We start from the raw sequence: 16,950 nt of genomic DNA on the forward strand, positions 1-16,950 counted from the left end.
CAGTGTTGGTCCACTGTGTTATATCAAGTCCAGAGTCAGCGCAGCCGTCTACCAGGAAATTTTCCAGCACTTCATGCTTCCCTCTGCTGACCAGCTTTATGGAGATTCTCATTTCACTTTCCAGCAGGACTTGGCACCTGCCCACTCTTCCAAAAGTACCAATACCTGTTTTAATAACCACAGTATTACTGTGCTTGATTGGCCAGCAAACTCGCCCGACCTAATCCCCATAGAGAATCTATAGAGAATCTATGGGGTATTGTCAAGAGGAAGATGAGACACCAGACCCAACAATGCAGACGAGCTGAAGGCCGCTATCAAAGCAACGTGGGCTTCCATAATACCTCAGCAGCGCCCCAGGCTGATCACCTCCATGTCACGCTGCATTGATGCAGTAATTCATGCAGGAGCCCCGACCAAGTATTGAGTGCATATACTGGACATACTTTTCAGTAGGCCAACATTTCGGTATTAAAAATCATTTTTGAAATTGGGCTTATCGAATATTAACATTTTCTCAGACATTACATTGAGTTTTCATTAACTGTTACTATAATCATCAACATTAAAAGAAAAAAATGCTGGAAATAGATCACCCTGTGTGTAATGAATCTATATAATGAGTCACTTTTGGAATTGAATTACTGAAATTAACTTTGATATTTTAATTCATTGAGAAGGTCTAGTATATATGCCCCTTTTTTTTAAAGGTTATGCACACATCTTGTAATCGTGTTTCTGTTTTTTTGTTTGGAGCGCATTCGTTTTTATTAACCCCTTCCCACTCAGCTAAGTACTATTACGTCGTTCTGAGCGCATAGTTTGCGCTCAGCTCAGTAAATGTACTGACCTGAATAAGCACAGCTCCGTTTAATCACGGCGCGTTTCAGCTCTAATACCTGCTGTTTCCGACAGCAGGCTATTTCCGCTCAATACCCCGGGGACAATTGCGGTGGTCCTGCCCCAGCGATTGCTGCTATTGGTTAGTCAGTGACTACTAACCAATAGCAGCGATCACATACATAATTTCCTGCCCCAGGCCTCACATCCTCCCGCACCTGCCTTGAACTTCTCTGTTGGCGTTAGAGAGTAGTTCAGAGTGGTTGGGTCTGGAGAATTGTGATGCAAAGACTTAAAAAAAAAATAAAAAAATTGAAAATGTTCGTTTTTGTTTTTTTTTGTGCCTCCCTTCTCCTCCATCCATTTCCCACTCCTGTCCTCCTTACGTTCCCCTTGTCACCCCCGTTTTTGATCAGTTATCTCCTATTACTGACCACTTCTTAGTCTTCAGGGCCACATTTCTTGGTCCCTGTGGATTTATTTTTTTCTTTTCTTTTTTTTTTTTTTCTTTATAAAATAGAAAAAATAAATATAAAAATGTATTAAAAAAAAAAAAAAGTTGGTTTAGAAAGTTAGCATTAGCTAGTTTAGTATATGGGTTAGTTAGTGTCAGTGAGCTGTCAAAAAGCGTAGTTAGGTTTAGTGTCGGAATTTCGCATCAGAAATCCGTTTTAGCGTTAGGGATCCATCACTGTAGTTCGGTTTAGTGTCTGGGAATCATCGCCGTAGTTAGGCTTAGCGTTAGGGAAGTTAAAAAAAACAAAAAACCTAGTTAGGTTTAGTGTTAGGAACCCTTGCCCTAGTTCGTTTTATTGTAGGGAAGTCCACTCATTCTATAATAAAAAAAATAAGTTTTAGGTAGCATCTTATTGCTTTTACTTGGAGAACAAAATAAAAATATAATTCCCTAAGTTTTCTAAAGTGTTTTTTTTTTTTTTTTTGCTGTTGTATAAACAATACACGTGTCTAGGCACACAATTGACATGTGTCACACACAAATAATAAAAGATGTCTCAAAGGCCATTTTCTGCCGAAGACGCCTATGCATTTCTTGCCACAGACAGACTCGTTGGATAGTGACTTATTGTTTTTTTCCAACCTCCTCATCTAGTGATGAGGAGGGACCTCCTGGGAGACTTCCCAGGACTAACGCCACAGTTGAAACCCCCGAGAGAAGTGACCCTGTTGCAGTTGAAACCCCTGAGCAGTGACCCCATATGGACCCCCACACCAGACAATTGAGCCCCAAATCCCCGAGTATACGGGCAGTCCGGGGATCAAATTTAACATGGCAGGACTTGGTGAGATGGACTTTTTCAAGTTTTGTTCACTGATGACTTTATAGAGCTCATGGTCTCTCAAACAAATTTTATAAGCCCTAGCAGTATATTACTTAGAACCCCACATCACTTTATGCCCAATCCCACAGGTAGACCCCTGTAGACGCAGGAGAGTTGGGCAAGTTCTGGGGACTTCACTTGAACATGGGGCTTCTGAAAAAGCCATCCATTAGGACCTACTGAAGCACAGACCTGTTATACCACACCCCGATGTACCGCATGGCCATGTCCAGAATGCGTTATAAGGCAATACTTTGCTTCTTACATTATGCTGATAATGAGCAGTGCCCACCCTGAGATGACCCCAGTTCTGACAGTTTATATAAACTGAGACCCCAATTAGACCATTTCAGTGCCCAGTTTGCCCAAGCATACACTCCTGAGAAGTATATTGCTTTTGATGAGTCCCTGGTACATTTTTAAAAGGAGGCTTTAATTCTGCCAGTACCTGCCGAGTAAGAGGGCAAGGTATGGCGTGAAGATCTATAAGCTGTGCGAGAGTGCATCAGGGTATACTTACAAATTGAGGGAATATGAAGCGAAGGACACCAGTATTCAGCCCTCAGAATGCCCCCTCTTACTGAGAGTTAACGCAAAAATTGTGTGGGATTTGGTGCACCCACTGCTGGACCAGCGTAACTACCTCTACCTGGGTAATTTTAATACCAGTGTCCCACTCCAAGTGCCTCGCTTCCAGAAGTACTGTGGCATGCGGAACTGCTAGAAAAAAAACCGGAGTCCTCCCTAAGACTTCTTGGGCAAACACTCAAAGGGTGAGAGCAGGGCACAATCTAGCAGCAACATATTGTGTGTGTCAAGTACAAGACAAGAGAGATGTCCTTGTATTGACAACAATACATGGTCACACCAGTACCCATGTACCAGTACATAGACCCCCAAACCAGATTGCATCATGGACTATAATAGGTACATGGGAGGGGTGGACTTGTCAGATCAAGTGCTGAAGCCCTACAGTGCCATGAGGAAATTGAGGGTGTGGTATAAGAAGCTTAAAGTGCACTTCATACAGATGGCATTGTACAATGCTACATGGATGTGCAGGCCAGAGGTACGTGCTACATCGATGTGCAGGCCAGAGGGGAACTTTCATGTAATTTTAAGAGGTGGTTATCAAAAACCTAATCTTTAGGGACCAGGAAGGGGGGTTCACCCAGTACTTCTGGAAACGGGGCCACATGCATCGTACCACAGCAACCTTTTCCAGAAGTTCCCCAAACTAGCAAAAAGGGAAGGAATCAAAAGAAGTGCAGAGTCTGCTCAAAGAGGGGGATAAGGAAGGACACAATATACCAATGTGACACGTGTCCCGAAAAGCCAGGGCTCTGTATAAAAGATTGTTTTAAAATTTGTCATACATCCCTTAATTTTTCATTTATCCCAGTTGTATCTACCCTGATGCACTCCGCACAGCTTATCCCCCCTCATCTTTCCCTTCTGAGCCCTGCCATGTGCCCAGACAGCAGATAACTGCCACATGTAGGGTATTTCTGTACCCTGGAGAACTCCCATCACCATTTATGTGGTGTATATCTCTGGTGGCACATGCTGGGCACAATATATCTGACTGTGTGTGTGTGTGTGTGTGTGTGTGTGTCTGCACCAAATACCTGTGTACTCAAAATGCATGCTCACTACACCTCTAGATTAATTATTTAAGGGGTGTAGTTGTTAAAATGGGGCCACTTCTTGGGGGTTTCAACTATACTGGTACCTCAGGCTTCTGCATACATGACGTAGCAGAAAAGCACCAGTAGGCCAAATGGTGCTCCTTCCCTTCTGAGCCCTCCCTGGGACCCAAACGGAAGTTTATCACCACAAATAGGGCATTGCTGCACTCAGGAGAAATTGGCAACAAAATGGGTTGTTTTATTCCTCGTGAAAATAAGAGCTTTTCAGCAAAAACGACATATTATTGGGAAAAAAATAATTACATTTTTTTATTATTATTATTTAATTCACAGCCCAATTCAAATTTCTGTGAAAAAACTATGGGGTAAAAATGGTCACATCACCCTTAAATAAATTCTTTGAGAGATGTAGTTTCCAAAATGGGTGGTGGTTGTTTTTTTTTTTGTTTTTTTTTTTTTCCCCCCTCAATGTTTTGACCTCTTCAAACCTGGCATGGTGCCTAAAATATATTGTAATAAAAGAGGCCCCAAAATACACTTGGTGCTCCTTTTGCTTATGAGCTCTGTGTTTTAGTCCAGTAGCACACTAGAGCCACATATGGGATATTTCCTACAACTGTAGAATCTTGCCAATACATATTTATTTGTGTTTCTCTGGTAAAACCTTCTGTTACAGTAAAAGATGGATTAAAAATACATTTCTGCAAGAATAATGGAATTTGCAAATTTCACTTCCACTTTGCTTTAATACCTGTGAAATGCTTAAAGAGTTAAGAAACTTTCTAAATTATGCTTTGAATACTTGATACTTGGAGGGGGCCTACGTATTAGGAACCCCCATAAACACCCTCAAAGCCACTTCTGAACTGGTACCTTAAAAAAAGGCTTTTTTACATTTTCTTAATATGAGAAATTGCTGTTTATGTTCTGAGCCTTGTAACGTCCTAGAAAAATAAGTGTTCAAAAAATGATGCAAACATTAAGTAGACATATGGGAAATATTAATTGGTAACTATTTTTTGTGTGGTATTACTATCTGTCTTACAAGCAGATGCATTTAAATTTAGAAAAATGCTTTAGTTTTCACAAACTCTGAATATATAGAGAACATTTTACCACTAACATACAGCCCAATGTGTCACGAGAAAACCATCTCCGAATCGCTTGGATTAAGTCATTTGAGAGTTATTACCACATAAAGTGACACATCAGATTTGAAAAATGGGCTCTGAGCCTTCAGGCCCAAACTAGGCTTCGTCATTAAGGGGTTAAACATTATTTTAACTTTGAGATGCTGCTTTGTATCCTGTATACAGAGCACCTGAATCTTGCTCTGAGACCTGAATCAGTCAGTTCAGCAGCACTGACTGGTTCAGTGTGAGTGGGTCCTGCGTGTCTCTGACATGCAGTATCCACTTGTTATCGATCACATGTAAATTATGAACTTAGATGTTTTTGTTAACCGCTCGATCCTGCGTGTCAGACAAGCAGGACCCGCTGTCACTGAACCAGTCCGTGCCACTGGAGAATAATTCATAACTGCGAAACCGTACATATTTGTAAAATGTATGTATTTACTAAAATACATATATTGATATCTAACCGTTTAAGTATGATTGTCGAGTTGGGAATACCCCTTTAACCCCTTCAGGACACAGCATGTTTTGGCCTTGTGGACGCAGGCCATTTTTTTCAAATCTGACATGTTAGTTTATGTGGTAATAACTTTTTAATGCTTTTTACCTATCCAAGCGATTCTGAGATTTTCTCGTGACATATTGTACTTTACGTCAGTGAAAAAAAATAGGCCGATAAATTCAGTATTTATTTGTGAAAAACGCCAAAATTTTGAGGAAATTTGCGTTTTTCTAAATTTGAATGTATCGGCTTGCAAAACCGACAGTAATACCACACAAAATAGTTACTGGTTAACATTTCCCATATGTCTACTTTGTGTTTGCATATTTTTTTTTCACGTCCTTTTATTTTTCTAGGACGTTACAAGGCTTAGAACTTTAGCAACAGTTTCTCACATTTTCAAGAAATTTACAAAACCTATTTTTTCATGGACCTGTTAATTTCTGAAGTGGCTTTGAGGGCCTTTTATATTAGAAACTCTCCATAAATCACCACATTTAAAAACTGCACCCCTCAAAGTATTCAAAACCGCATTAAGAAAGTTTCTTAACCCTTTAGGCGTTTCACAGGAATTAAAGCAAAGTAGAGGTGTAATTTACAAATTAATTTTTTTTTTGCAGAAATTGTTTTGTAAGAAAAAAAAATTCTGTAACACAGAAGGTTTTACATGAGAAACGCAACTCAATATTTATTTCCCAGATTCTGCAGTATTTAGAAATATCCCACATGTGGCCCTAGTGTCCTAATGGACTGAAACACCGGCCTCTGAAGCAAAGGAGCACCTAGTGGTTTTTGGGGCCTCCTTTTTATTACAATATTTTTTAGGCACCATGTCAGGTATGAAGAGGTCTTGTGGAGACCCCATTTTGGAAATTACACCCCTCAAGAAATTTATCTAGTTGTATAGTGAGTATTTTAACCCCACAGTTTTTTTTTTTGCTGAATTTATTGGAATTCGTCTATGAAAATCTACTTTTCTTCTGAAGAAACATAGACCTTTCTTAATTTTTAAAAGGCATAAAGGATAAAAAAGCACCCCAACATTTGTAAAGCAATTTCTCCTGATTACGGCAATACCCCGTATGTGGTCATAAACTTGTATGTTTGAACACACGACAGCCCTCAGAAGGGAAGGAGCGCCATTTGACTTTTGGAGCTCAAATTTTGCTATAATGGTTTTCGGTGCCATGTCCCATTTGCATCGCCCTGGAGGGACAATTCACTATTCAAATCCAAGAGAGCAAATGCCTCTTCAGCGGTATATAATTTGCGTGCCATTTTTTTAAACAAACTTCTTTGTTACGTTTATTAAAATTGTTACAAAAAATAAGTCCACTAATCAATTGATCAATAAATTTATAAACGACCCGAACAATTAATCAATTAGTATCTAGAATTAATAGAAATATACACATTTAGATAAAATTATTTCTTCCTATATTTTACATGTAGATATAGATGTATATATAAATTAATAACTTTATGAACGACCAGAACAATCAATTATTTGATATGTAGAATTAATAACATTTATATGAATGTTTGTATATGTATATATTACGTGTGCATATATCTATACCACATTATAGATATATATGTATGTAATTAATGAAATCACAACTACATTATGACAACCCTAATAAATAATACATTTATGAACAACCCTAACAATAAATTAATGTATTTAGACATGTAAAATATATGAAGAGATTTATGTAAGTATGTGTGTATACATATATATTACATGTACGTATATATCTATATGATGTTATAGATAACGTCCCTAATTATACATTTTTAGTATTAACAAATTTCAAATATGTATATATATATATAATATATTACACGTGTGTGTCTCAATGTGGCTATGCTGTAGTTTCCAGTTTTATATACACATATATATATATATATATATATATATATATATATATATATATATATTACACATTTTTTTATAAGCCCTAATTGTTAACTAATTGCCCTAATCTGAGTACGATCTACCTAACTAAGACTACCTAAGCTATAACTAGCTGCCTACACTAAACTATCTATGTGGAGGTGTTTTTGCGTGTTTTTTTTTACAGTCGGTGTGTCTTTATATGAGACACACAGCAGCTGCTCGGCACAGCTTCTTCTCCCCCACTGTCTCAGAACGATCTGTTCAAAGTGCTGCCCATTGTGTTGGATTGTCAATGCAACCCTCTTCTCCCACTCTTCACACACTGATAGCAACACCGCAGAAGAAATGCTAGCACAGGCTTCCAGTATCCGTAGTTTCAGTTGCTGCACATCTCGTATCTTCACAGCATAGACAATTGCCTTCAGATGACCCCAAAGATAAAAGTCTAAGGGGGTCAGATCGGGAGGCATTTCTTCTGCGGTGTTGTTATCCGTGTGTGAAATTCTCGATAAGTTTGATGTGTCACATGACCCTCTTCCCATTAAAAAAAACTAAAGTTGGATACAAAATGTCCGACTTCAAAATGGCCGCCATGGTCAACACCCAGCTTGAAAAGTTTCCCCCTCCCATATACTAATGTGCCACAAACAGGAAGTTAATATCACCAACCATTCCCATTTTATTTAGGTGTATCCATATAAATGGCCCACCCTGTATATAATTTTGACAATGTGATTTTGTTTCTCTTTTTTTTTTTTTTTAAATATCTATCTCTCACTGGTAAAATTAACCTAGCCTAAAAATTCTAGACTGTTCATGTCTTTGACAGTGGGCAAACTTACAAAATCAGCAAGGGATCAAATACTTATTTCCTTCAGTGTGTGTGTGTGTGTGTGTGTGTGTGTGTGTGTGTGTGTATATATGTGTATATATATATATATATATATATATATATATATATATATATATACATACATACATATTTTACACTGCATTTATACGCTACCCTGTATGTCCTATGCATGTCTAAAAAAGCAAACAAGCCTACGGTGTGTTAGAGTATTCTATCCATTTTACAAATATATTTCACAATGAAATTATGTAATTTAGAATGTATTTAATTTTATTTGTGATATGCAAAAGCTATTCATTTAATTCTAGGTAGATATTATGGCAGAGGCCCAGAATAATGCAGCAACTCCACAGACACAGCCCAAGCAAAGTCCAAAGCGCGGTAGACCACGTAAGTTAATTCTTGGATGTGGCATTTTCTGTTGTGAAGAAGAAAGGTGAACTGGTGATGCCATTTATTTTAATGCAAAAAATTTTCACCAAGACCATTTATTTCAAACTAACGTGTTCATTTTTATTTTTTTATTTTTTTTAATATATATTTTTTTTTTTTTGCAGGCAGAAAAAAATAGGCCTCTGAATTCCTTCAGGATTTTCAAGGCAGATTTTGAACTGCCAGCACGTATCTTTTCGCAGGTTTCTCGTCTGCAGCCATTGTAGCTAATGCAAGGACCGCGGGCAAAAAAAGGAGTGAAAAGCACTTCAGATTTTTTCTTCCTCACATTGCTTCAATGGGAGGTCAGAGGAGAAAACTGCAGCAAGAAAGGATATTCCACCCCCCAAACGGCAGAAAGCCTCCCGGGGGGAGAAAAAAAAGCTTCTGCCTCCCATTGAAATGGGAGTCTATTTCGGCCTGTTTCTGGTGCGGATTCAGACGCGGTTTCCGCGTCAAAATCCGCGCCAAAAAAAATCTTGTGTGAACTGACCCTTACAATTCTAAAGCCAATTGTGCTGGGGGTAAAAACATTCTAATCCAAGCAATTAAGGAGCTTACTTTATTTTAATTAATGGCATATTTTTTTCTCCGATGAAGTAGAAACAAAAGGATCTAATCACTCAATGTTGAGGAAAAAATTGTGGAATAATCTCCAAAAAAATCAATACTTTATCTTTGTAATTAGAAAAGTGTCCAAAATATCTTCTGTGCACCTGTACGTTGACTGTCGGAAGTGCTTCTGTGTGCCGAGCGCGATTTGCACGCACCCATTGACTTCAATGGGTGCGTGCAGCGCGAAACACGGGCAAATATAGAACAAGTCATGAGTTTCACGCAGCGCACATACGCTGCGTGAAATTCACTGACAGTCTGAACGGCCCCATTCATTAACATAGGCCCGTGCGACACGCGTGATTTCCATACACATTATACGTTCGTGTGGATAAGCCCTAAATGAGGGGAAATTTCATCATGCAGTCATCTTTATATGTTTCATTAGAACAGCACCAGACAAAAGTTCTAGCATCATCTCCTTGGCCAATCCAGATTCGTAATTCATCGCTGAATATCCCTTTCATCCAATGATCCACACTCCATGACTGCTTTTCTTTAGTCAACTGTAACCCTATTTTCTTCTGTTTACTTGTTAGTGCTGGTTTTCGTTTGGCTTTTCTATGCGTAAATCACATTGCATTCAGCTGATTTCTTACAGTTCTGTTTCAAGCATGGATTCCTGCTTCGATCAATTTGTTTTTCATTTGTTTTGTTGAGCATTTTCTATTTTCAAGACTTTTTTTAGTTTTGAGTTTTCGATCCGAACGCTTTGATGTTTTTTGGTCTACCCATATATTTCCTATTAGAACTTTCCCATTTTGTTTTGACTTGCACCAAATTTTACACTGCTTTCTGGGAACAACTAAGCTCTTTTGCCACACTCTGTGTTGATTTTCCATCTTGAAGGAGTTTTTATAATTCTTTCCATTGTTTCAATTGACAATGCTCTTGTTTGGGGCCAAGTTTGCTATCAATTAGCCAAGTCCAACATGGTTAAGATCTGTAAACACTCACTTACAGACCTGTGCTGGCATTTCTTTTAGAAATGCAAATCACAAGGGGTATCCATAATTTATTTTCCTCTACTTGATCTGGAAAAAAATATGCCATAAATGTAAATAACTTGTTTCAGGTATGTTTCACGAAGCCAGTACGTTCGGCTATTAAACTTTTCATTTTGTGTGATATCTGTGATTGGTGTTTTTGCTACGAAGTAATAAAGCTGTGTGAACATTCTCTAATGGTGGTGGTTCCATTTTGGGTTATATGTAGCTTTTGGATTATGTCTTGCATGACTAATAATTATAATCCTACCTAAAATATATATATATTTTTTTTTATGGTTTAAAGGGATATTCCCATCACATACGGTTATGGCATTTCGCTAGAGTATTCCACATTAAATGGGTTTTTCGAGCTAATGAAAAACACAAAAGTTTCTTTGTCTGATTTCTCAATAGATGCCACCATAGGCCGCAAATAGTTATTTTTCATTGTCATCATGTTGTTCCCCTGCTTTGTAGAGCACTGTTATTTTAATATTGCTAGGGCTTTTCCTAGGCGGGATTACCTTACAAAGGACTACAGATACCATAATTTCTCTTTTACGGGCACTGCCTCTACAGCTGCCTGCATTCCCTTCCATTACAATTTTTAAAGGGAATGTGTTGCCAGCAAAACATGATTTTTTTTTTTATTTTTTTTTAAACAGTGTATAGGTGATTAAACATTGTTCTAATTTTTATTTTTTTTTCACGAGTCAGGAAATATTATCAATTGGATTCTAATTTATAATATTTCCCAGCACTGGTCACTAGATGGAGCCATTCCCAAAATTGCAGCATTGCATGTGGTAAAGCAACCACATTGCTTTATGCTGCAAAATTGGGTAAAAAGCCCTCGCTCTAGTGAGCTCTCAGCATCCCCCCCTCCTTTATCCTGGCTAGTGCCGGGAGAAACGAGGGGTTTAAACGGTCTAACCTCCTACACTGTGTGTCACCATTTTTTGAGCTAACACACAGTGTAGTAGGTTTACATACAGTAGTAAACACACAAACACGAACATACATAGAAATCCCTTACCTGCTCCAGTCGCCGCCGGTCCATCCGCTCCGTCTGCTGCCGCTGCTCCATGTGCACAAGTCCGGAAGCCGCGACCGGAAGTAGTAATCTTACTGTCCGGCCGCGACTTCCGGTCCACAGGAAAATGGCGCCGGACGGCGCGCATTTCAAATTGAACTGTGCGCCGTTGCCACACAGCGGCGTACAATGTTAGTGGATGGAACGGGCCCCGTTCGCATTCACTATGGGACTGGAGCTGCCGTATTCCATGTCTGTATGTGTCGTTAATCAACACATACAGAAATGGAAAAAAAAATGGCAGCCCCCGTAGGGAAGAAAAAGTGTAAAAATAAGAAAAAGTAACACACAAATTAATCCAAACGTTTTTAATAAAGCACTAACAACTTTAACATATTAAAAAAAAAATTGTGGTAACGCTGTTCCTTTAAGTGCTGTAGTTACTCACTGTCTGCTACTGAGACAAACTTTTGCTGCCAGACTGCACGATCTGCTGCTCAGCATGAGGAACGCTAAACCCCCCCACCCCTCCCCCCCCCCCCCCCCCAATCGGGAGGAGTAACGATAAGGGCATGTGATGTTTGACGTCTGGTATTTTAGGCAGGGGGAGAGTGGAGGTAACAACCACGTGTTCAGTGCTAGAGACATCACATAGGCAGAGGATAAACCTCAGGAGCATGGTAATGTGACTGCATGTGAGACTGGCTTACAGAGGCAATTCTGCTACAGACAGTACATTAGCAAGTAACTAATCTTACTGCGCAAATTGTGTTCACAACCATTTGCAAACCATTTTTAAAGATAAGAAAAACTCCTAATATTGGTGGAAGAAAAGAGGCAAAAGCGCCTTCAGCTTTTTCCTGCACAGTGGAATTCCCAGCCACCTGCTGTGCAGGGAATTGCAACATCTCCATTTAAGTGAATGGAGCTTTGCTAAAGTTCCTGACACAGTGGGCGGCTTGGAGAACTGCTCTGCAGGGAAAAACCTTTGAAGGAGCCACAGTGCTAAACTAGCTAGGACTCCCTCATTCTGAGGGTATTGGGGGTCCCAGCAGTTGGATCTCCACCGATTTAATGTCATGGCATATCTTCGAAATTAATACAAGTGGTGGCATTTAGCTAACTTGTGTCCCAGTTGAAAGAAAGGAGTTATGAGTGCTTTCTAGTGGATAATGTAATTTATTTATTTATTTTTTCCATTCCAGCATCCACAGAAGTTAAAGTTCCTAAACCTAGGGGGAGACCAAGGATAATAAGGCCACCTCCTTCACCAGAACGTGAAGTGTAAGCATTTTCTTGTTATGGTTTTACTTAATTTATGTGGTTTCTTTGTCTTTTTGTATGTGAACTGTGTTTTTTTGTGTTTTTTCCCTCGTTTTGTGTCATTAGGCATACACACACCTTAGGTATAGGTTGCCAAAACTAAGCACTAACCAGTGTAAGTTACTCTTACTTAGGTTATACCCCTTCTGCAGGCACTGAGCTAAACTAGTTTTAGCTTAGTGAGGTATGCACTACTGCTTTTTAAAGGTCTTTCTCATTTTAGTTTTTTTTAAATATTCTCCTATATTTCCCCTCTAGGTTGGTATACGGACAGCACCGTGCAATGTAATTTCACCTTCTCTCCCCTGTCTTCCAGCAGGTGGTCACTGGGCAGCCTATTCCATCCTCCTCCACGAACAGGCCCCCCTCTTCCTGTGACAAGGTCGCAACCTCCTTCCCTAGTTTTCCAGCCTGGGGGCGGACCTATGTTGTGGACAGCCTATGGAGCGCTAGTGTGCTTTCCCCATTTCCCCCCCCCCCCCACCTCAACCAATTGTCTCTTCACGGAACCCTCCTCTCCTCCCTTTTCTGGCCAATTGCAGTAGAAACAACTAGGAAAACGGTCAGGAGGATTTAATCACCAACCTGTTATCCATGATGGTAATAGGTAATAGTTTGACACTGATGCCCTTGTATATTCTGGTTGATGAAGCATAATGCAGACAAATATCTTTTAAAACAGCCCTCGCTACTAGCAAATGAGTTGTAAAGAGTCATTGGGGTGGTGCCGCTCCCTTTTGAAGAGTTAAACTTAGGCCAGGGTAGGTCATTACAATCCCGCTCTGGTGGCATACAGCGCATGTGAAGTGTACTGGCCTTGGCTCTAACTGCGCATGCACCGGATGCCGTCTGGGTCCTCGTGACTCTTCACAGGAGCGGCATCACTCCCATGACTCTTTACAGGTTAATTTCCATATAGCGCAATCTGTTTTTAACTACATTATACCACATCGGCCTTGATATACAAGGGCAAAATTGTCGACCTATAACAGGTTGGTGGCAGTTAGGCTGGATTCACACGACCCATGTTACGTCAGTAATGGACGGAACGTATTTCGGCCGCTAATCCCGGACCGAACACGCTGCAGGACAACTGTCCCGTACTGTAATCATGTTTTCAGTACGGGACAGTTGTCCTGGAGTGAGGCAGGGACTCCTAGCATCATACATAACTATGATGCTAGGAGCCCGGCTCCCTGCACGGTGTTCGGTCCGGGACTTCCGGCCGAAATACGTTCCATCCATTACGGACGTAACATGGTCGTGTGAATCCAGCCTTACGGTGCTTAAATATTCCTGACCGGTTCCCTTTAAGGGAAGCTGCATACTTTATACTACTGTACTCTAGGGAGAGTAATTGTCTCGCAGTTGCAGAACTTACTGGAATTTCGTAGTCACATTCCCCCTTCCTGAGGTTGTTTCTATGACCACCTTAGTCTGACACAGCCAGTAGAGGCAAATCGTCCCACCAGGCTATGGTCGTAGCTGTCTAATTTGGTCGCACTGAAATTTAGCGTTGCAAAAGGTGCAGTCTGCTTAATCCCCTCTGTCCATGTTTGACACTGAAACAATCTTCTGCTGCCCTAATACAGTGTGAGCTGGCTGGGTTAAGTCTAAGACGCAGTATCTATCTGGGGAAGCCATATATAATGGGTCGTATCTCTTCAGGTTGCAAGATCGTATTTTTCGCTATGCTCCCGACCGTATTTTCCGGTCCACTAATACAAGTTTCCTACTAAAAAGCTCCCATCTATTTATTTTTTAAGGAGCGGGAACTTCTCCTGCATTAAAGTGTGATCATCCCTGTTCCTCCAAAACAAGGATTTTGGGTCTTTTACTCCAGTCTTTCATTCAAAGGACTCGGTTAGAAGTGTACATCCCACCCTGGACCTCCGTGTTTCAACAGATATTTGTTCTTATATCCTGGTACAATGCTGGAGTCAGTGATCGCTTTCTTGTAACAAGGACCGTTCCTATCCTCTGTGGACATCAAGGACACTTGCACATCCTGGTGTAGCCTATCTCCATTTGCTGTACTCTTTCCACACGTGTCCTTTCTTGGGAGCCAATCCGTTGTCAGCATGCCGTTTTTCCAGGCTCCTTATTGGTCGCTCCGCACACAGGGGCTCTACTTCCACTCTTCTTGCTACTCTTGCTTTTCGTCAGCGCCTGTGATAAAGTCTGCTGCTGAGGATCCTGCTTTCTTCTACAGCTAGGCTCAGCCTCTAGCATTTCTCCCCTCCAGACTTCTCCTGCAGCCTCCATATTACATTCGAGCTGTCCCTACAGCTATTGTCCTTGCTCCACGGCAGGTGATGACTGTCACTATCATTTATTTATTTTGCCTGTTACTGCTGTAGTACTAAATTTCATTGCAGCCAACCTGAAGCCCTCTGGTCTACCCATATGAGCCTGCAAAAAATTGAAGTGCAAAAGCAATAAAGTTTTTAAATATACCACATTAAAAATTAGTCCCACAACAAAAAAAGGACACCATCGAGGCATCATGTAAAATAACCTTACATAATTTGCACTGGCAGCCATACTTCTGCTTGGTTTCTCTGGATGATGCCATGTGCCGTACACCATGTGACACGCATATTCGACATGGGTCAGATCCGGACATCTGGGATGCCGATCCCGTAAAAGCCGCTGGACATTCAATGACCTCAAGAGAAGGTACTCCATATTACAAACAAGATTGATTTATGCAGCTGATGAGCTTGCCACTGATGGGGTCGGGAAAGTTGAAATAGTGACTGTCTAGTTTGAGACATCACCCCCAGACAAATGCATTCCTGCTGAAATGCTTGTTGGGGTGAACGCCATCCAGAGTAGTCTTGCAATATGGGTGGGTAATGTTAATACACTTTCTAAAAAAAAAAATCTCTCCTTAATTTCGATTATAGACATTGCCTGATGCGGCACTTCATTACCTTTTACAATGCACATATGAGGGTATGTCTTCTATGAGTCTTGTATAATGACTTAAAATAATCTCCGGATGGTGTCCCTTTCTTGTTGTGGGACTCCATTTTAATGTGTTAAGTCCAAAAACGTTGTTAATAAAGATATACTTTTTAAAAGTGTTGCTCTTGCACTCCAATCTTTATAGGGTAATATGAAGTGTTGCTGGTAATTCCAGGGCCTCAATACTGCAGGGAACACTTCCTGGAGGTATACAATTGGTTGTGTTGGTTTATATATGCCCTCCGCTGTCATTTGGGTAAAATCCCTCTGCTCTACCTGTCTAGAACCATCACACGTGCTCAGCCCCCACATAGTCCCTTTCTTTGGCGGTATCCGACCTTACTAAGGTTCATAGGTCGAGGAATCTGAATCCAATTCTGATCTGACGTAGAGCCAACATCAAAACTTTCCTTCATGGTAGACTGCCTCATTGTAGCTATGTGAGACACCGTAAAGCCAAGGCTTCTGAATCTTCCTCCACCCAAGTTTGATAAAGTTCTATCGAAGGACCTCGTGTATCCATTCCCCAGAAGAATAGTTGTGAGTAGGCCAGAGGCCCACCAGGAGCCTAGAACAGTGACGATTTATCCAATGTAGAGGGTCAGAAGCAGTGTAACAAAGAGCATTTAGTAACAGCAGATGAAGTATAACGGGGTGCAGGCAGTGTGAAAACCATGAATGCAATAGCATAAGCCTGGACCAGAAGATAAGCGTTAATTTGACAGGTATATGGCAACTCAGCCAGTGTCCATGTGGAAGGCATGGGTAGTCACACTCAATCTGGAGAGACTGGGCACTGCTTGTCCTTTTAGGGAACAGAGCAGCTTAGCCTTGAGTTAATTAAGTGGCACAACAAGCATTGATAGACCGGTGTTTCGATGGTAGACCATGATCCAGTAATGCCCAGGGAGCAGAGAGCTTGTGGAGGATGTCTCTGCTGCGCCATGTCGACGGAAGGTCGGGTGCCATTCTTTTAAGCCAGCAAGAGCTGTGATGTTGTTCAGCGGCTCTGAACCGTTGTATATAACTGGATACCGCTTCAGCTACCTTCTTTAGATGGAACTGGGAGGATGGTGTGGGGAAGCCCCTTCATTTCAGGTAGCTATAGGCCTGGAAAGCTGCAAACCGCAGGGAGAGACTCGGTGTTCTCGGGTGGTAGGCTACCGAGAAGTGGGAGAAATCCAAGTTTTGTGCATCTCGGGGAGCAAATTCAGCGGTCCGTAAAGTAACCTGGGGATGCAGGGAACTAGGCAGAGTAAGTTGGGGTCACTTTCATGGTGAAAATAGTCGCTATAAAAGCTTGCTCGGGTATGGAGCTCTCTGCTCCCAAGCACTGCTGGCCACACCCCCTCTAAGGGATCCTTTGCG

The 16,950-nt window shown here is 40.9% G+C and overlaps 1 protein-coding gene across 3 annotated transcripts in view; it reads left to right on the top strand.

Moving 5' to 3' along the window:
• PSIP1 (PC4 and SRSF1 interacting protein 1) overlaps positions 1 to 16,950 on the top strand; it is a 184,845-nt gene that overhangs the window by 80,928 nt on the left and 86,967 nt on the right. For all 3 annotated transcript variants that reach the window (XM_075826692.1, XM_075826707.1, XM_075826698.1), the window contains 2 exons: positions 8,529 to 8,610; positions 12,495 to 12,573. In XM_075826692.1, the coding sequence (XP_075682807.1) occupies positions 8,529 to 8,610; positions 12,495 to 12,573 (161 nt within the window). The remainder of the gene's footprint in view (positions 1 to 8,528; positions 8,611 to 12,494; positions 12,574 to 16,950) is intronic.

This window comes from Rhinoderma darwinii, chromosome 1 (assembly GCF_050947455.1).
Source record: "Rhinoderma darwinii isolate aRhiDar2 chromosome 1, aRhiDar2.hap1, whole genome shotgun sequence".
NCBI classification, from domain to species: Eukaryota; Metazoa; Chordata; class Amphibia; order Anura; family Rhinodermatidae; genus Rhinoderma; species Rhinoderma darwinii.